This window comes from Spea bombifrons, chromosome 2, assembly GCF_027358695.1.
Source record: "Spea bombifrons isolate aSpeBom1 chromosome 2, aSpeBom1.2.pri, whole genome shotgun sequence".
Classification (NCBI taxonomy): Eukaryota; Metazoa; Chordata; class Amphibia; order Anura; family Pelobatidae; genus Spea; species Spea bombifrons.
The window spans coordinates 66108661-66129419 of record NC_071088.1 but is presented as its reverse complement, the minus strand read 5'-3'; the positions used below and the strand labels follow the sequence as shown (position 1 = coordinate 66129419).

General features: G+C 39.4%; 1 protein-coding gene across 2 annotated transcripts in view; it reads left to right on the top strand.

The window, feature by feature from the left end:
- Positions 1 to 14775, top strand: part of MED13 (mediator complex subunit 13) — a 49204-nt gene extending 34429 nt beyond the window's left edge. The window contains exons 11-30 of one of the 2 annotated variants that reach the window (XM_053454586.1): positions 26 to 107; positions 1075 to 1115; positions 2001 to 2088; positions 2465 to 2679; positions 3079 to 3275; positions 3506 to 4422; positions 6211 to 6378; positions 6497 to 6720; positions 7477 to 7666; positions 7866 to 8301; positions 8519 to 8738; positions 9020 to 9211; positions 9598 to 9821; positions 10045 to 10187; positions 10445 to 10603; positions 11104 to 11283; positions 11410 to 11558; positions 11834 to 12007; positions 12208 to 12308; positions 12878 to 14775. In XM_053454586.1, coding sequence (XP_053310561.1) covers positions 26 to 107; positions 1075 to 1115; positions 2001 to 2088; positions 2465 to 2679; positions 3079 to 3275; positions 3506 to 4422; positions 6211 to 6378; positions 6497 to 6720; positions 7477 to 7666; positions 7866 to 8301; positions 8519 to 8738; positions 9020 to 9211; positions 9598 to 9821; positions 10045 to 10187; positions 10445 to 10603; positions 11104 to 11283; positions 11410 to 11558; positions 11834 to 12007; positions 12208 to 12308; positions 12878 to 13010 — 4233 coding nt within the window. In that variant the 3' untranslated portion in view covers positions 13011 to 14775. Of the gene's footprint in view, positions 1 to 25; positions 108 to 993; positions 1116 to 2000; positions 2089 to 2464; positions 2680 to 3078; positions 3276 to 3505; positions 4423 to 6210; positions 6379 to 6496; positions 6721 to 7476; positions 7667 to 7865; positions 8302 to 8518; positions 8739 to 9019; positions 9212 to 9597; positions 9822 to 10044; positions 10188 to 10444; positions 10604 to 11103; positions 11284 to 11409; positions 11559 to 11833; positions 12008 to 12207; positions 12309 to 12877 lie in introns of both variants that reach the window. The other variant, XM_053454585.1, reaches the window with a different exon arrangement.
- Positions 14776 to 20759: the final 5984 nt, after the last annotated feature.

Sequence of the window (20759 nt, the reverse complement as noted above, 5' to 3'; positions counted from 1 at the left end):
ATAAAAATGTACCGGTTATTTGTAGGCAGAAGATGGATCAAATGTTGCTGTCATGGGGCAAGAAGTCGAAGATGCAATGTCACTCTTCAGTCCCTCCGTTAAACAAGGTGAGATTTGTACCAAAGTAAAATGTAAAAATAAAAACCTCTTATAACTTTAACATTCTCAAAATCTGATACACCTAGCGTTTGTAGTGTTATAAGTATAAATTTGCTTTCCAATTGTGATGCCCTATCAACAGAAATAGTAGAACCAAGCATGCATGTGCACACTGTTTATTAGGTTTAACCCTGATTAATATTGTTCTGTATTGTTAACATTACCTTTTTTCCCTTTTTACTACGACAAGTACTTCTGTCTTTCCCGGGCTAAACTAGGAAGAGTTCTTTCTACCCTACGTTGATTGTTACAAATATCTAAGCCTTTTCAGAGCCCCCCCCCCATCAATCCTCACCCCCACTCACTTGGCACTCCCAAGCTTCAAACTGAATTTCTAAGCCATCTTAAATGGACGCTCCAGCCATCATGTACAGTGTGATGCATATGATACCTAAGCCCCCTTGCATATGCATTTGCCTCCTTCCCTGCTCTCCAGGTATTTTCCGTGCAGTGTTTCAGTAAATCTCTTTGCCTGTGCACTGACTTGGCGAACGCTGGTGGCTGTTCAGACCTCTGTGCACATGCATGAGAGAGTGCTCCCTAGGGTTTTAATGGGAGCACTTTCAAGCCACTGATTGGCTGCTTTAAGCAGCCAATCGGTAGCAGGAATAGTTGGACCATGGAGGAGGAGGTAGCTGCATCTTATACCTCAGGTAAGTGCTTTTATTTTTTCAGTTTTAAAGCATTCTTATTCGTATAAGGGACTCTTGTGCGGCCATAATCTTGTAAACCATGCAAGATTTTTTTTCATATTACGGTTACAAGTTACGGTTTCATCATACTTTGTACACTTGTATAGTGCCACAATTTGGTAACATTGCCTGTTCTTTGCAGATGTTCAGCGATCAGCTACTCAAGGCAGAACTCCATCAACCAGCCTCTTTCATGAAACTGATCTTGTCGTCTCGTTTACAGACCTTGATAACCTCTTCAATTCTGATGAAGATGAGCTCACTGTACGTCTTTGTTCTGTAAAGGGGAAACTTGTTTTGATTCTTTTAAATGTTCTACTACAGTGATGGCGAACGTTTTTGGACTCGAGTGCCCAGTTTTCTGCATGAAACCAAGTTGCATACCTCAAAGTGCCAACACTGGATATTAAACATGGAGAGGAAGTTTTTACTATACACAAAAGTGTGGATCAATTTGCCCATATAAATTGTTTTTTAAGCATAGAAACATAGAATGTGTCAGCAGATAACTGTTTGGCCCATCTATGTGCCCAAGCAGAAAAAACACATGAGGGTCATTCTTTCATTCACACAATCATTACCACATAATGCATTTTTCAAAAATCATTCAAGTAATTCATCCGCTCTTTCATTCTTTCACACAATTCACCCACACATTCATTCTCACTCTTTATTTCAATATTTTTACTACCCTTCCCCTTCTCACTATCTACCCTACCTTTGTAGTTCACTAACCCTGCTGTGCTCGCTGTTTCACTGCAGAGGACTGGAATATGATGTCATATTCCAATGCTCAGCATGAAATGAGACCAAGATAGAGGCCTCACACTCCCACCTGAAGTCAGGGCAGCACCGAGGCGGGTGGCGGCAGGGAGCGGAGGAAACAGAAGGGCGCTGAACGGTTGCTGAAAATTTTCATGAGCGGCTGCTCTGCGTCCCTCTCTCTCCTCACACACACCCCAAACGTCGGCCCTTTGATTCGGAAACCTGGATGCGTGGCATGCGTGCCATAGGTTCGCCATCGCTGTTCTACTATGTTGCTGTTAACCACTTGCACAAATGTTACATATACTGCATTTACAACTTTGCACATTTTGTCATAAGGCAGATCATTCATTTGATTTTATTTTTACTTTGTTTTATTTATAGCCTGGATCCAAAAGAACACTTTACACTGATGACAAATCCAACAACAAAGAGTCAAAAGCTGGAAACCTAGACCCTTTGCCTTGCATAAGTAATTAATCTCATTTATTGCCATAGTTTAAATGCTGGGGTTGACATTCTTTCTCTGCAGTACTTTAACTGGGATTGATTAACGTTTTTTGTCAATGCATAGCACATAATAGCTTGTGCAACACAGCAGAAATAAAAATGGGACCTCAAAATAAGCTGCTTTAAACAAGATCTGGCACGTTTTCACATATCTAGATGCCTGGAACAGTTTGTCTTGTTCCATTTTAAGCAGTTCATGATTTTCTCATTGTTCTGTTAATCAAATGGCCATGTGAGGCCACCATAGCGGTTTACTGTAGTCATGTGAAGAAGCCAGATATTGAGATACACAATATTACTGTTTTCCTTACGTTTTTTCTTGTGCTTATATATTCTAGGTTCGGCTGACCTTCATAAAATGTATCCAACACCACCTTCCTTGGAACAGCATTTCGTAGGTTTCTCTCCCATGAACATGAACAGCAAAGATTATGGTAACATGGACACTACGCCAGGAGGGACTCTACTAGATGGAGGTGGCTTCTGTATATCTTCCCAGTTTAAAATAGAAGTGGATGAAGGATTCTGCAGTCCGAAGCCTTCAGAAATAAAGGTACAGAAAATCACCATGTATATTTCCTGGTAAAAAAAATAAAAACAAGCATAATTATCATACATAACTTTACTCTCCCTATGAATGTAGAAAATCAGTTTTTTTTACTAATCAATTTATATCACAATATTTCACAAGTTTTTATTTAATTATCACTTTCAATGTCCAATTTTTACACTTCATTGTAACAGAAATCTACTCTTTTAGTAAAAGAATTACTGGCCATTTAAAGGACTTAATATTGTCCTTTAAAAAAAATAAAAATAAATAAACTTGAGCACGTGAACTTTATAAATTGAGAAATAAATTACTTAGCACGCTGTATTAATAGATTAGAAATGGTAATACATGTAATAATATGCAAGTTTTGCCCCCCCCCCCATTTAATCTTTGCTACAGGATTTTTCATACGTGTACAGACCAGAAACATGTCAAGTGTTTGTGGGATGCTCCATGTTCGCTCCTCTAAGAACGCTTCCCAGTCAGTGTTTGCAGCCAATCAAGTTACAAGATGAGTGCATTTACCGTCCCAGTTGGACAGTTGGAAAACTTGAGTTGCTTCCACCTGTTCCTACAATGCCATTTATCAAAGATGGGTGAGTTTCACTTACTTGAGTCTTATGTATATTGGTTGTTTGCGTGAGGCTTTTGAAAGAAATGTATTCTGTTGATTATACTGTGGGGATAGCTGTATTCTTTATCTGCAATGTGTTTTCTGTAAGGAATAGTTTTCCAAAACTGATTTTTTTTTAAATATCTGGTAAAGTATGGATCCACAGAAAATCCATATAGGTTGGTCTAATTTTTCTCTAATGTATTTGTTCAGGAACATTCCCAGTGTTGGTAGTGCTATGGATCAAGAGTATGTTCAGACATACACTCCACAAACTCATACACCTTTTGGAATGTCTAATAGTGCTCCACCCAGTAATAGTGGAACGGGTATCCTTCCATCTCCTGCAACCCCCCGCTTTTCAGCTCCCACTCCACGAACTCCAAGAACACCTCGAACACCACGAGGTCCAGCAAGTGTTCAAGGTTCAGTGAAATATGAAAACTCGGATTTGTACTCTCCTGCCTCCACACCATCAACGTGTAGGCCTCTGAACTCCGTAGAACCAGCGACTGTTCCTTCAATTCCAGAAGCCCACAGCCTATATGTCAACCTTATTCTGTCCGAGTCTGTGATGAACCTTTTCAAGGATTGTAATTTTGACAGCTGTTGCATCTGCGTCTGCAACATGAACATAAAGGGAGCAGATGTTGGCGTTTACATCCCTGACCCAACCCAAGAGGTCCAATACCGCTGCACTTGTGGTTTTAGTGCAGTGATGAACCGTAAGTTTGGTAACAACTCTGGCCTGTTTTTGGAGGATGAGTTGGATATCATCGGTCGACACACAGATTGCGGGAAGGAAGTAGAGAAACGATTTGAGGCTCTGCGGGCTTCCAGGGCTGACCATGGTGCATTAAAAGAGCCAGAGAAAGTTCCAGATGAGTTGATACTCCTGCTTCATGATCAGTGCACTAATTTATTCTCTCCATTTGGAGCTGCTGATCAAGAGCCAGTAACAAAAACCAGCACCATAAACTATTCAGCACGCGTAGAAGAGCAGGACTGTTGCAATGACTGCTACTTGGCATTGGAGCACGGACGTCAGTTTATGGATAACATGTCCGGAGGCAAAGTTGATGAAGCACTTGTGAAAACGACTTGCTTACATCGCTGGTCTAAAAGAAATGGTGAGTAGAGAACAATCCGGCTTACTGGGTCTGCGAAGCCCATTTATTTTAATCTTTGTCTGTCTCCCTGAAAACCATGCTTTGTCTTGTCCCCTGAGGTGTGTTTAGCCGTTTACCGACGCATGCACAGAAGTGCACGGCATGCGTTCGTGAGTTCCCAGGGTTTTCCCCAATTGCATTCTGGTTCAGTAGTAAATGTAGTTGCGTCCGTACCGAAGCACAGCTTGGTCACTGCTTTTTGGTTGATGCCATTCCAGCAAAGATGTTCTATCATAGAACTTGCCTGAAGTTGTGTTGCCATGAAAAATGTAAACAGGGCGAGCATTGTGATTGACTAGAGGAGGTAGCGCTGTAGCTGTTTGAACCCACTTATAAAATGTTATACCCTATTGAGTTCCTTTTTTGTTTGACAGTACAGTATTTCTTTGCTTTATCGCAAGGCCATTTTTAGTCTACCACGCTTTTGTGCTGGATATGTGGATGCTTATTATGTTAGTGTAAAATAAGCAGTGCTTACTATAACAAGAATCTTGGCTGTGGTGATCCAAAACCACTCAAGTAGTCTTGGCACGCTGAGCTCATCGAAGAAAAATGTTTTCTACGCTACAGCTCTGATTACACTGTCACCGTACGTCATACTGTACAAAGCTAAGGGGGTGATTGCTTGTGGATTCTAGTCTTTTCATTGTATATGGTTACTAGTTAGCATCTGGCTATATACTCCTTACACCACCATCCTAATCAAGTTGCCGTACTAATGATGCCAAAATGTTTTATTACTCAGTCTTCTGTTTCTATACACTTTTCCTTTTCAAACAGTTGTTGGCAATGGTGTATTTGTGGTTATCTAGCTATGTTCTAGTTCGAAGGCCTAGAGCGCCCCTTTTAATTTCTGAAAGGTTTCGGAGGACGGGACTTGCCGTTGCCATTAAAATGAGCTCAGTGTGTGTGAGCTGGGAAAGCCGCTCAACATACCACACGACTGACGGCTTCCGGGTTTGCAGAACGAAGTTTATTGAATTGAAAGTGAAATCTCCTCCCTGTAGTATTGTATTGTATTGCATTGCATTGTGCTAGAGAAACACTTAATTTTGTTGTTAATTTTAATGTCTCAAGAAACAGGGAGGCTGACAGACTCTCACGTTGCCGTTTCTTTTTGTTCTTTGTGTAGATAGAAGTTTGTTCAGTGCACATCCTTATTGGAATGCCCTACTGAGAGCTTTTATTTGTAAAGCTTGCCATGTGTAGGCTTCAGTTCAGAGGTTTCAGCGGTGTTTGCTTACACTAAGTAAACATAACGGTACATACTGCATTTAGTAGCACTTGTATGAGAAGTACACCTCGTAAAGTTTTGCATAGGCAGAGTAGAATTTGATTTTTATTTTGTGGCTTTTTTTTAATAAACATTTTTGTTTAACATTTATTATACCCACTCATGCAGATATACAGACATGCATTTACATGCAGATATAAATGATGTAGCTCAAATTTAACTTGCGTACGTGTGTTGTAATTGTATGTGTTTGTGGAAACCCCAACTATAAATGCAATAGAAGCCGGAGACCTGCTAGCCAAGCCCCGTGGTTTGCGGGTATTCCTTCTCCTTAGCAGGATGCTAGGACATAGTCTGTCGAGCAGCTAGGTTTTGGAAGCCTCCAGGTTGACTGACGCTGAAGCAAATTTAGTCTGGCTTATCCTTTAATGTATCCTAATAAAATAAAATTGGACACAAGCAAAGTTGTGTTTTTTTTTGTTATCCGTGAGTAATGTCAGACTTTACCATTTCAGCGGTAGATGCCAGCATGCAGTGTTCACAGGACATCCTCCGGATGCTCCTCTCATTGCAACCTGTCTTGCAAGACGCTGTCCAGAAAAAACGAACGGTCCGATCCTGGGGAGTCCAAGGACCTTTAACATGGCAACAGTTTCACAAAATGGCTGGCCGGGGGTCTTATGGTAAGATTTGTTTTTCCTCTCTCATGCCTTCAATTATGGGTACCGGTTTGTTTAAAAAAAAAAAAAAAAAAAAAAAAAACTTTTAAACTTTTAAAATGCTTTTATTTTGTGTTTTTAGGTACAGACGAGTCCCCAGAACCACTGCCAATTCCTACGTTTCTAGTGGGGTATGATTATGATTTTCTGGTGCTCTCGCCATTTGCGTTGCCTTACTGGGAAAGACTGATGCTGGAACCTTATGGGTCTCAACGAGACGTAGCTTATGTTGTAGTGTGCCCAGAGAACGAGGCTCTGTTAAATGGAGCCAAAGGTTTCTTTCGTGATCTTACTGCGATGTATGAGGTAAGAGTGACATAACTGTTTCATTAGTTGAGACAATGTTGATTTCACAGGTAGCATCAGGCAAACACAAAAGAAAGTGTGTGTATAATCTCTCTATCTCCATCCTTGGGATGTTCAAGTCAATTGAAAACTGACTTGCAATGTGTGATCATGCTTTAGTTCATAAGTAATTTGAAAGAGCAAAAAATTAATTTGCTAATCGGTTGATAGCTGTAAATAAATATATTAATATATATATTGATTCGCCTGTTTGACACTGCTTCTCGTGTAGAGAGGCGTTGCAATGCAGAACAGATTCCTGTTAAGTGAGACAAAGTACATTTCATGTTACATTAGACCCCATACATCGGAACAAAGAATAAATGTCAAGTTTTACAGACTGTGCCAGTAACTGGCTCTTTTCTGTTCAATAGGTTACGTGCATATATAGATATAATCTGTGAAATGTCATGTAACAGTAAAATTCAATACAATAGCAATAACAATGCCATGCACTCCCGTTTTATATGGGGCATGAGTAGACATCTGGGAAAAGTGACTAAAATCATTTCATTATTGAAAGTTGGACATCAGAAGTGCTTGTTGGCTATCCAAACATTCTACATTAACTAGTAATGCTTGTGTTTTTAACAAGAATCGTTGTTTTTCTAGTTTGCATATGTCCCCCAGGAGATATATAAATGATATTATAAATATATCTTTTTTTAAATGCCTAAGCTACTTTTAAACTAGGCCTTAATAATGTTGGTTCTTTAGTCTTGTAGACTCGGACAACATAGACCGATCTCGAAACAACTCACAGACGGCATCATGAAAGTTGGGGCTGCAGCATCAAAGAAAATTTCAGAGAAATCTGTTGCAGAATGGTTTTCTCAGCCGGCCAACGGCAACAATGAAGCATTTTCCAAGCTCCGTTTATATGCACAAGTTTGCAGATATGAACTAGGTAAGATGTACTAAGTTTGATTCAATTCTGTTCTAGTATCTGAAATGTTGGTAGGATTCATGAGTTGTGATTCACATTCCCAATTTTATTATGTTGCACTACACTACAGAGCCTGTATGTTGACCAAGATGCAAAATTATTCAGCTGTGTGTGGAACGGTAATAAAACTCTGTAGTCACTTCTTGACTATCTTTTCTAGGTCCATATCTTGCGTCACAACCACTTGATAGCTCTCTACTCTGCCAGCCAAATCTAGCTCCCACAGTAAGTCCAGCATCTTCATCCCAGCCGATTGCAGCAAACAATACTGGCAACCCAAGCACTCCATCATCCACAAACTCCACTACAACGAACAGCTCCTCTGCTCCAACTCCAAACAGTACTCTGCCTTCTACATCTGTCAGCAGCACTTCGGCCGCAACGAACGTGGTTACTGGCCTAGCTGCAAGCAAAGCAACCAACTTTCCTCCATATGGGAGCATGAATAGCACCACGAATGCGATCCCAGCACAGGTTAACTCTGTTCAGAACACTCAAGGAGGACAACCACCGTCCCAGCCTACACTGCAGCAAACCACCGGCATGACCAGTGAGCAGTCTGCAGCTGCCCAAGCTGCCACAGAGGTTTCTGAAAGGTGAGAATAGTTTTGCTTATTAGTTATCTCAATGCACACCAAGCTAAATCGCTTCATGTAATCTGTTATAGATCGTTTCTAATGTCATATTTTTACTGTACTGTAATGTTCTTTATTGTCAAGACTGAGAGCTGCTTCATAGTGGTTGGATTTAATGTTGCCGTACATACTGTTGAGTGTGCTGTAAAAAGGGTTTGTTTTCCTCCTCTTCTTTCAGCACCATGGAACGTGATAAGGTTGGAGTCCCTACTGATGGAGAGTCTCATGCCATCACCTATCCACCTGCCATCGTGGTGTATATTGTTGATCCTTTTACATACGAAAGCAAAGATGAGTGTTCGAGCTCCTCCAGCATCTGGACGCTGGGGCTTCTCCGGTGTTTTCTGGAAATGTTGCAAATCCTCCCGCCACACCTCAGAAACACTGTTTCAGTTCAGGTAATTCGCACCTTGATGCCTAATATCGACTAAAATGCAAGTGTAAGAGGTCACAAACGATGCAGAATTTATAGTAAAATATACTTTTTTTGCATTGTGAAGAATACTGGGTGCATGTTAAATAAACCCATCTGTGTATGTTCACAGAAAGTCGTTAAGAGTAGGCCACCTTGTGTATGTGACAGGGAGTTCAGGAAATTGATGCATTCTGGCATTGCAGTACACTGCTTCCGGCACACATTCAGTGCAGTATTTAATATATTTTTTTTTTGTCTTTTCAGATCGTTCCCTGTCAGTATCTCTTGCAACCAGTCCGGCACGAGGATAGGCAAATCTACACACAGCATTTAAAGTCGTTGGCATTTTCAGTATTTACCCAATGCCGGAGACCACTTCCAACTTCAACAAATGTCAAGACGTTGACAGGATTTGGGCCTGGATTAGCCATTGAAAATGCTCTTAAAAGCCCTGATGTAAGTTCCAAGGGTTTGGCCTTAAAATTCATAACTTCTCCTAAATATTTTAACTCTTAAAATATGATCGGTGGTATGGTTGCATAATGCTATAGAAGTATATCCTTTAGCAACTGTTGCAGCTGCAATGTAAAACAATTACTCCTCAGTGTCTAAACGTTAAGGTAAAGTAAACTTGCTGTATCTTATTCCCGCCATAAATCGTGCATCATGTGATTTGTTGGTAATCCGGGCATGAGAACTATAGATTAGGGGTGAAGTTATTAATATTACTGAACAGCACCTTTGACATTAGAAAGTTGTCTTAGTATAATGTGGCATAACAGGCTGTCTATATGCGTTGCTTACTTTTATTGCTATTCCTAATTTATCCTTTGTTTTGTTAGCGACCTGAATGCATCAGGCTGTACACTCCTCCATTTATTCTGGCTCCTGTCAAAGATAAGCAGACTGAGCTGGGTGAGACCTTTGGTGAGGCCGGACAAAAATACAATATTCTTTTTGTTGGCTACTGCTTATCACACGATCAGAAGTGGCTCCTGGCATCTTGCACCGATCTTTATGGCGAGCTATTAGAAACATGCATCATAAGCATTGATGTGCCAAACCGGTAAGCGAGTTATTATATGCACTCCATTTTAAGTGAAAGGGAAAAAAAAGTATGCTTGCTTGTTTTCAATGGAAGGGTGTATTTGAAATATCAACGTTTTTTATGGACTGTGACTGAAATACAGATTAACAAAAAATATCAAGGAGATGAATGGTGTTGGCCAAAAAATAGTCCTTATTAACGCATTAGCTTATTGGTATTGAAGTGTGATTTTTAATTTCAGAGCTCGGAGGAAAAAAGGCTCAGCGCGCCGCAGTGGGCTACAGAAAGTATGGGAATGGTGCCAAGGGCTTGTGCAGATGAGCTCATTGCCATGGAGGGTTGTTATTGGTCGATTAGGGCGGATAGGTCACGGAGAGTTGAAAGGTAAGCCCTATGAGGAAGTGCCTTGCAATTTGCAGTCTACAGTGGTCCTGATTTTAGCGTTGGCCTCAGTGGGCCAGTTGAGTCCCCCTCCTGTGTTCAATACTTATGTTTATGGAAAGCTTCTTGTGTGTTAATAGATGGCGACCATGCGCAGCACACTGTCGCCATCGGCCTCTATGTGGGAAACATTAACTTGCGTTTCAGACACTTCCTGAAAGTTTTTTTCTGTATGTACAATCTTTTCTTTTGTTCCACAGACTGGAGTTGTTTGCTAAGTCGGCGGAATCTGCAGTCTCTCAGCAAAAGGTTGAAAGACACGTGTCGGATGTGTGGTATATCAGCAGCGGATTCCCCCAGTATTTTGAGCGCGTGTTTAGTAGCAATGGAGCCACAAGGCTCGTTTGTGATTATGCCAGGTAAGTCATTTTTTTTTCTCTTTACTCTACCAACAGAGAAGAATGCTTCAGAGGCTCGTAATAATCTTTGATAGATAAAATGTTGTAATTTTATAGGAACAGACCCCTCTTCCTACACACAGGATATAGCATTCCAAGCTGCAGTTTGAAATATTGATTGTAGTGGGTGGTTGGTTTAAGTGTCCAAGGGAGAGATTATTGTGAAGTTTCCTGGCCGGTCCCATTTTGAGTTATGTTCCCTTCATAAGCATAAGAATTCTTTGACTAAAGATATGTTTTGGCCGTCCATGTCGAGCATGTCATCTGTAACATCTTGGATAACTCAGGTTGGTTTCAGTTGCGCTACATATGCACGACTTGGTGGCATTGGCTCATTCATTACATGCCTAGCAGCATTGATGCGTGCCAACTTCTGTTGCATGCTTATCTTGTCATACTGGTGGCTAACTTTTTCCATTTATATATATATATATATATATAATTTTTTATTTTTTTTGCAGACTCAGTGTCTACTGGTTCTGTGTTTGGCCGCAGTACCACGCTAACCATACAGACATCGCAACTAAATACTCCACAGGACACATCATGCACTCATATCCTTGTTTTCCCTACATCTGCTTCAGTGCAAGTAGCCTCTGCCACTACTGAAAACCTAGACCTGGCATTTAATACAAACAACGGTAAGGGTGTGAAATTCATACACTGTAAAGTAAACTGTCGCCGCATAGCTGATTTATACTGTGGTTCTGTCTCACTATCTGTTAGTGACTTGCTAATTTGTTTTGTTTTTTTTTGTCTGTTTGAAGATGGAGCAGATGGAATGGGGATTTTTGATTTATTAGACACTCCTGATGACTTGGACCCAGATATCATTAATATTCTTCCTGCATCACCAACTGGATCCCCTGGCCATTCACCTGGATCACATTACCATCATGGGGGAGATGCTGGCAAGGTAACAACACTCTGGAATGCCCTTGTCATCTCCTTTATCTTGGCTTTTTCAAGTTTTACCCACGTGATTCTATGATATCACCTTCACGTGTGTTAGCCGGAAATATAAGAATTTCACCATATTGTGATGAATTACTTTTTATTTAAGAAGCTCAACTGAAGGCTTGAGTTGCATTTCCAGAATGCTCATTGCTATGAAAAAAGATTGGTTTATGCAGATTCGCTATTTTTTTTTTTGCCTGTTTATACTGATTCCTGCTTATTTTTATGTTTCAGGGTCAAGGTACAGATCGGCTTCTGTCCACAGAATCACATGATGAAGTGACCAACATTTTACAGCAACCTTTGGCACTTGGTTACTTTGTTTCAACTGCGAAAGCCGGACCATTGCCTGACTGGTTTTGGTCAGCGTGTCCTCAAGCACAAAACCAGTGCCCACTGTTTCTTAAGGTGACTGATACATTTATTCTACTTACTTCGTTTGCACAAGACGTAAAGATTTGTCCCACAGCAATACATGTTCAGAGCTGTATTCCTCATTGGCTACCCTAAAATATTGTCTACGTTTTATGCTGTGTAAAGTTATTTTTCTTCCTTCTCAATCTGTGTGCCCTCAGAAAAAAAATGTATTTCTTACTTTTCAAACCCAGGCCTCTTTGCACCTTCATGTGCCTTCAGTGCAATCAGATGAGCTGCTCCACAGCAAACACTCCCACCCACTGGATTCAAATCAGACATCAGATGTCCTCAGGTATGACATCACAGCCTCCTTTTTTTATTCATACGCAACATCAGGGCTTCCAGAATGTATAATAAGTATTAGTTGAGGGGGGGGGGGTGTAGAGGCTAACTTCTTCTAAACATTGTTTATAAACTGTTTAATAGAGCTGAAAGTGGAGTTAGAAGTTGTCAACAGTAGTCGGGCTATTCTAAGTGTGTACACAAAGCATGGCTGATTCTGAAACGTATTTCTGTTTAGGCTGTTTGGGGTCTGTTTAATAAAGAGAATAGGCAGGAGTTTGCAGGAGTGTTTCAATTTGCGCTCGTACTTTACTATACATTATGAAGGGCCAGCTGGAGTGAGCTTCTGCTGTAGGAAGTGCTAAGGTGGCCTTGCAATAAAATCAGGATATTTTTTCCCCACCCATAGTGTTCACAATGATTACAGAAGTGTGGGAGAAGATACTTTTAGTGAATAATCTCTTCATGGCTTCTATGGATTTTCAGAAGTTTAATGGGTTTGCTTGGCCCGCACTGTTCTAGTTTGTGTCCTAGTTGGATTGATGCTGATTGTTCTCTATTTGCTGGATTTCTTTTCAGGTTTGTTTTGGAACAGTACAACGCCCTCTCCTGGCTAACCTGTGATCCTGCAACTCAAGACAGACGTTCATGTCTGCCAGTTCATTTTGTGGTGCTGAACCAGTTGTATAATTTTATCATGAATATGCTGTGATATCCATCGGGAAGGGTGCAAAGAAAAAAAGTAGAAGAGGATTCTAATTTCATCGCAGGACTCAAAAACACAAAAAGAAACTTCACTCAAGCCACTCTCTACGGTGACGGAGCAGATGCAATTGCCTCCCCCTGAATTTCTGACCATGCATCATTTTTTAACCATCCGAATTTTCACTTTGGATTTGGATTATTGCTATACCCATATGGAACACAAGTATATTTTTGAAGTCTCAATGACCCTTTGATAATCATCTCCAGTCTCAGTATTTGGTTTCAAAAATCCTCTATCTGCTGACTTCAAGTGAACCTAATAAGCTCTGGGATGACCTAAGGAACAATAATGGGGTGATCACAAGACTTTTTAACATTTAGGATGTGTGGATAACAGAACCTATTATCAATATTCAGAAACAAATGCCTGCATCTCTTATTTATTGTAAGTTTTTAAATGTATAAATTGTCTTATATTTCTTAGCCTCTTTTATAAAAAAAAAACAAAAAACAAAAACTTTTTTCCTCGAAGGTTTATATCGCCTTCTTGCTTTAAAGCAATTGGTCTAAAATATATGTACTCGTCTTAATTAAAAGTTGCAGTAGGTTGCTTTTAGAGTATTATTTTTTTGTAAGGGGGAGGGGTGGGCGCCATTAAAATTTGTATTGTCTTGATGTACAGTTAATTGGGGCGAACGGTGGGTTAATGTCCTCACCATTGTGTGTGTGTGCGTGTGGGGGGGGATTTACAGCTAAGCTGTAGCTGCCGAGTACATGTACAGTCATGAATTTCACTGTGTTTATAAGTTTGAAAAAGGTACCGGGTCTTAAAAAGAAATTTTATAATCACACCTCGACAACAGAGAATCCCTAATGGCAATATATCATTGAATATTGTAGGTGGTTTAACCTGTAGTGAATAATAAATAAACTCTTCAGTTTCATTTTTTAAAAAAAACAAAAAAAAAATTGGGTTCAGGGCCATTTACTGCTTTTGTTAGACGTGTTAAAAATCTACACTTTTTTTTTTACCATATAACTGAACAAACATTTCGTTTTTTGTTTTGCAAATTAACGTAATTGGATTGTGTTTTTCTTTTAGTTTAACCCTTAATGTACCTCTGAAATCTAGTATGGCCCGTGACATCTAGTAAGCAGGCAATCTTGGATTTTGCAAAGGGTGTGCTTATGGTGCGGTGTACATAGAGAATCTCAGTGACCGATTGATTGGTATGCCCAATTTTTTTTTTAATTTGAAGCCATTTCCTGACCTTGTTAGATATAGATCATCCTGAAAACCTCCTCTGTTCATTACGTACCTGGGAAGAAAGTATATTATATTTGGGAAAAACTACAAATTTTGTTTTGGGAAAACTGAGCTTTGTAAATACAGAGTATTTACCTTAACAATTTCATATAGAGAAAGAGGAATCCCGTTTGCATTGCGTGTGTGTGTATATATAAATATATATATATATACATAGATATATATTATATAAATATTTAAGAAAATATCAACGTTTTGTTTAAAATTAAAACACTTGGTGACAAAAGCTTTCAGACGTTCTTTCGAAACCGTGCAATCAAAAAGTATTTTGTTTAAGAAATCTTTCTCTTTTATTTTTACTTTCTTTCCTTAAGGTAATCTCAATGCCTCAGGAAATGTGTTGGCATTTCTTTCACTTGGGTAAGATTTCTGCGGGATAATGATGTTTCTGATGTTTTGAAATTTTTAAAATCTGTAATTAAATTGGTCCTATTTTTATTCATAATTTTTTTTTGTATTTAATGCTTGCAGTTTCCTAACCATCTAATTGCCTCTTAGAGCGAAGACTTCTCTTGCCAAGTACAGAAACGGTTTCAATTTGGGCATGTTTTACAAAAGACTGGGGGGTGTGGGTCATAATGTCCTAGAGGTAAAAAAAAAACAAACAAAAATTCAAAGGAGTTGGACTGTTTGCTCCAGGATGACTGCTCTTGGTCAGTCTTACCCCTCTGTATTCCATATTTGATTTTGAGCAATAATGGCAAAAATAATTTGTGGGATTCCAAGAACAGAACAATGTGATAGCTAAATGCCTTGGAGAAACAAAAGTATCTCTCACCAGTACATTTTCTATTGTAGTTAATGAAATCCCCAGAGTATTACTGGTCACCACCATGCCCAGCTTCCACAGGTGCTTTCTTCTCACATTGTACTGGCGGGGTTGCTTTCGGTTTGTTGGTCGTAGGATAGAGATGGTGCTTTGAAACGTTTCCTGAATTTACATAAACCACACACTTACGTGTGTCTTGGATCAAAACACACTAATTGGTGTAGGAACCCCAACATCACTTGTGTAGTAACTTAATAAACAATAAAAGATAAGTGCTTGTTTTAGGTGGCACAAGAAACAAACCAAATATAGTCCTTAACCTCTTATTATCTGTGATGCCATCCTTTAAACAGTTGCACCAGCTGAGTTGTATTATGAAAGCCATTTTCTAAAAGGTCATAGAACACAGCACGTGTACCTAAGCTAATGAGTTTTACAATGTATAGTAAGGGCCTTTGACACTAGGCTGATATCTATTCCCACGTGGTAAAAATAGTTTGTCCATATTTAAATATGAGGGATGCCTAATTAGTGTGATCTCTTCATTCTGAAACTGTATACCCATTGTGCATTTAATACTTTTTCCTGAGAGCTAATTTTACTTTACATCAGAGAGGTATATAGATGTATCTTTATATCCGCATAGACATACATCACCTAAAATAGTTTAATGTGCGTTTTAAACGCAGGTCATTTGCTTGATCTTTCCTCATGAATGATGTTGATAGCAAACTTTTGCATTTTATGTGTGCATATGTTTATATAGAAAATACCGACGTTTGCCATTGACTTTCATGAGAAAGGTGAAGCTTCGTTTTTATCGAGGGTTATTTTTGTGTGTTGAGGTTTTCGAAGTAGCAGAGCTTTCCATGGTTTAATATTTTGGGCTTACCTACTAGTAAATGGAATTGAATTGCAGTTCATCATTAACCAAATTGTGCTAATGATAAATTTAACTCTACAGATGTACGAAAACCAAAAAATATCAGTTTTAGGAACTATAAGGGAAACCATGTGGTATGGTGGGAGTGTGCAGTTAATTTAGCTTGTTTTGGAGGTGCTTTCTTCCAATTTAGCCATGATATGAAATTGTCTCAGTGCTATATATATATATATAAGGCTACTGCCTGAGGGTCCTACAATAAAGTTGGTTTTACTTTTATACAATATATTCTAAAAGATTGTAGTATGACATGAATTCCATCATACTATTTCCTCTTAGTTTGGATTTGCTGCCAGTGTTTCAAAGTCTAGCACACAAATAGTGAATAATTAACATATTGTGAAAATAAGATTAACCTTCATAGCCATTCTTGAATTTTTTTTCTTTAATGGGATACATATTTTTCCCACTGAGATGGATATTTGGTCCAAGAGTATTTCCCCCCCCCACTTAAACGCAAAATGAAGAACAAATATTTTTGCTGCCAAGTGCCATAAATAGAAATGTACATAATGTGGTTAAGGAAATGAAAAGTTTATACTTTAAAAAGAAAATAAATTATTCATGAAACCTTCCCTGTGTACACTTTTTTTATTTCTCCCCTCTATCCTTTTTCCTTTGTGCGATTTCTGGCCTATACATCGATACACTGAAAGCTTACAAATTTAGCCAACAATTAGGAGTTGGGAGCTTTGGAATGAAGTTTAATGTGCTGAGCATCATAATGGGACATTTATATGAAAGGTAAGAAAAAATTAAATCCACACCCAAATACGAAATGTTTAGTCAACATGACCACGTTCCATATCTCAAACGTTCAGGGATGCTAATTGGGAAGCTTCTCTTCCTGATTTTGGCACAGTATGATAGGTTAACTGCCAGTTTGAGAACAATATTAAACATTCAGAAATATACAGAAAGGGAAGCAAACACTAAAAAAAAAAAAACATCCAAATTCTGGTGTGCCGCTGACATGGACCAGGCTGTTTTTTTTTTCTAAGTACTCTTCTAGACCTATGCTGTTTTACCATTTTTGCGGTGCTCGTGTTAAGCTGTAATTTTCTTCTCTTGTTTAGTATACCCACAGAGGTTATAAGTCTTTCTTCAGGATACCCTTTTGATATCTAATTTCCTATAAAAAATTTAAAAAAAGCAGTCATTTTTATTTGAATAATTTTTTTTATCTACAAAATCTAATGAAAAATTATTTAATTTTTTTTTTTGGCAAATTATGGGGCAATACGTACAAGTAGAGTTTTGCTGTTTCATAACCATTTTTCTCCAAATCTGGTAATCCTGTCCCCATGTGCTGTTTGGGACATGCTTGAAGCCGGTCAGTTCATTTTACCCCCATATAATTTAGAAAACCAGACTTCCCAGGATATTTCAAATAATGGTATTTTAACACTTTCCATGGATGAATTCTACCACCAGCCTTTGACCAAAGTTTGTGGTGGTATTTTTTTTTTTCTTTTTCACACAAATTGTATTTCAGGTATAAATATTGAGCTCCTAATTTGTCACTGTCAAACACTGCAACATGTACAGCAACATCAGAGTACAATGATAGCATCCATGCATGGGTTTGTCCGTTTGGGTATTTGAAGTGGTAGTATTTTGACTTATTCCATGACTGGATTTTTGGGAAGATACAGAGCTAATTTTAGCATTTGCTCATAAAAAATATTTTAATATATTTTTGGACACATTTCTTCTGTTTTTTCTTTCTCCTATTTCTTAATTAACAAAAGTAAGCATAACTGAAAATAATAACCCAACATATCATAAATATACCTTAAACAATTAGGATATTCAGGAATCCCTACATGCCACATCTGCATGTAAAGCCCACAAGCACCCATCAGGAATGTTGCAAGAACAAGTATCATCCACAATCGTAATCTTGGAGGACTATAACATAATAGAACAAAAAAAAAAAAAACACATTGTACGCTGGCTACCATACTGAACAGAATCTCGTAAACATTTAGGGTCATCTCTGGTTGTCCCCTTTGGAAAAAGAGGCATACTTTTCCACCACAGGGGCACATTCCCTTTCCAGACCCTACCTGCTATGTAAATATTGGGGTCCAGCTCCCACAATCCTCCAGCCTTTCTCCATTATCTTGCGCCCCCCCCTCTTCTATCTGGTACCATATTCTATTGCATAAGTCAAGTCTATCCCGCATTCTATGACATCTCTTCAGGATGTTTACTACCATATTTTAATGTAGCAGGGGCTAAGGCCTCCCTAGGCAGGTAAGTGCTACCAGAAAAATGGCGCTTGTGACTGCTTTCAGGAGCAGTTAGTGTGTCCTGGAGTGGGTTTTCAGAGTTCCTGAATGCCTCGCTATCAAGGCATTTCAGCGACACCATTTAAGCTTAGAAAGGCGATCATTGATCGCCTCTCAAGTTCTTTTAAATCAGGCATCCGTCGCCATATTGTATATGGTAGACATTAAAGCCCCTGCGGTAAATTTGGGTGTTTCAGAAGATTGAGGCATAAATTCTTAAACGACTGATATAACAAGTAATCCATTCACACCCAGCAAATACCACTTAAAATAATTAGTGTTAGTAGGGAGCAGATAACCACTCTCAAAGTTCTAGTTATGGGGGGAGGTGCTTTCTCATGCTCCACTTTTAGGTCTGTATTGCTATTTTTTTATTTTTTTTTTGCAACCTGGTCATATTTTATGGGTATGGCTCACTTTAAGAGAAAATCCAATATTAATTTATGTTGACCATAATCTGCAGCCCATACAATGGTTATACAAGACAAAGTTGTACAAAAAAATAACAATTTGAATTTACAGAAACAAAAGATAAGAGCTTGGCTCAATATCTGACGGTCAACTGTCCGTGGTATTATTGGAAAGTGGAAGAGTTTAGGAACAGCAGCTCGGCCACCAAGCGGAAGACCACGTAAAGTCACAGAGCGGGGTAACTGATTGCTGAGGCACGTGGTGCGTAAAAGTCACTAATGCCGATTCCATAGCTGAAGAGTTCCAAACTTCCACTGGCATTAATATCAGCACAAAAACTGTGCGTCGGGAGCTTCATGGAATGCGTTTCAATGGCTGAGCAGCTGTATGCAAGCCTCATATCACCAAGCGTCAAATTGAGTGGTAAAGCATGCCGCCACTGGACTCTGGAGCAGTGGAAACACTCTGTGGGGTGATAAATCACACTTTTCTGGCAGTCTGATAAATCTGGGTTTGGCAGACACCAGGAGGATTTCACCTGCCTGACTGCATTGTGCCAACTGTAAACATTGGTGGATATTGGATAATGGTATGGGAATGTTTTTCAGGGTTGGGCTAGGCCCCTTACTTCCAGTGAAGGGAAATCTTAATTCTTCAGCATACCAAGACATTTTGGATTTTGAATGCTATGCTTCCAACTTTGTAGGTACAGTTTGGGGAAGGCCCTTTTACTTCACTGGCCTCAACCCTATCAAACACCTTTGGGGTGAACTGGAACGGAGATTGCAAGCCATGCCTTCTCTTCCAACATCAGTGCCTGGCCTCACAAATGCTCTACTGGATGAATGGGCACACATTCCCACAGAAACACTCCAACATCTTGTAGAAAGAAGGGGGATCAATTACATATGAATGTCTATGTATTTAGAATGCAATGTCATCAAAGTCCCTGCTGGTGTTGTGGTCAGGTATCCCAATAGTTTTTGTCCATATAGTGTATTATATACACTGTATGTATATATAGTATTTTTGAACTAAATGGGGCTTATTTACTAAATCAGGAGTTCAACATTTCAACACCCTGATAGTATAATGCATATGAAGCTTTTAACAAAAAAATGCTTAGACACCGCGGTAATTAACTATGCAGCAAGAGAAACTTGTAAGGGCCGCCCCTTCTTAATGCATGATCGGGTCAGCTGATTGAAAATGAAGTTCTCCTGCTGCTATGATTCCGTTGTTTAGAAAAGGCAGTACTTCAGAACATGGTTTTCCACCTGTAGGTCCTTTTGGGGGGGTGGATTTGGCTACAGAATAGGTGGGAAGTGACTGGAACCTGGGTAGAGCGTCTGCTTCAGCAAACACTCCCCAGATTGCTGTCTCGGAAAACAAAGCATACGAACATCATACTTTCTTAATTCTACCCATGTACATAACAGAATGTGACTATATGACCAAGAGATGCCTGACCTTCACACCTAGAGCTTGTTGGATGCTCTTTTCCAAAAACATGGGCATTAAGACGGAGTTGGGCCCCCTTTGCAGCTAAAATAGCCTCTATTCCGGGAAATCTTTTCGCAAGATTTTTGAATGTGGCATCCAAGAGTATTTGCGACGTCAGGCACTGACGTTGGACGAGATGGCCTGGCTAACAATCGGCATTCAAATTTATCCCAAAGAAGTTTAAAGTGGATTAAGGTCACTTGGGTTTCAAACTCGTTAACCCATATCTTTATGGACATTGCTTTCTGCACAGGGGCACAGTCATGCTGGAACAGGAAAGGGCCGTCAACACACTGGTGTCACCAGGTTGGAAACATACAATTTTGTAAAATGTCTTTGTATGCTGTAGTATTAGCATTGCCCTTCACTGGAACTAAGAGGCCAAACTCAAACCCTGAACAGCTCCAGGTCATTATTCCTCCTCCACCAAACTTTACAGTAGGCACTATGCATTCTGGGATAGGAGATTGGGCGCTGCAGCATGCAGCCAGTGGCTGAATATACCTGGC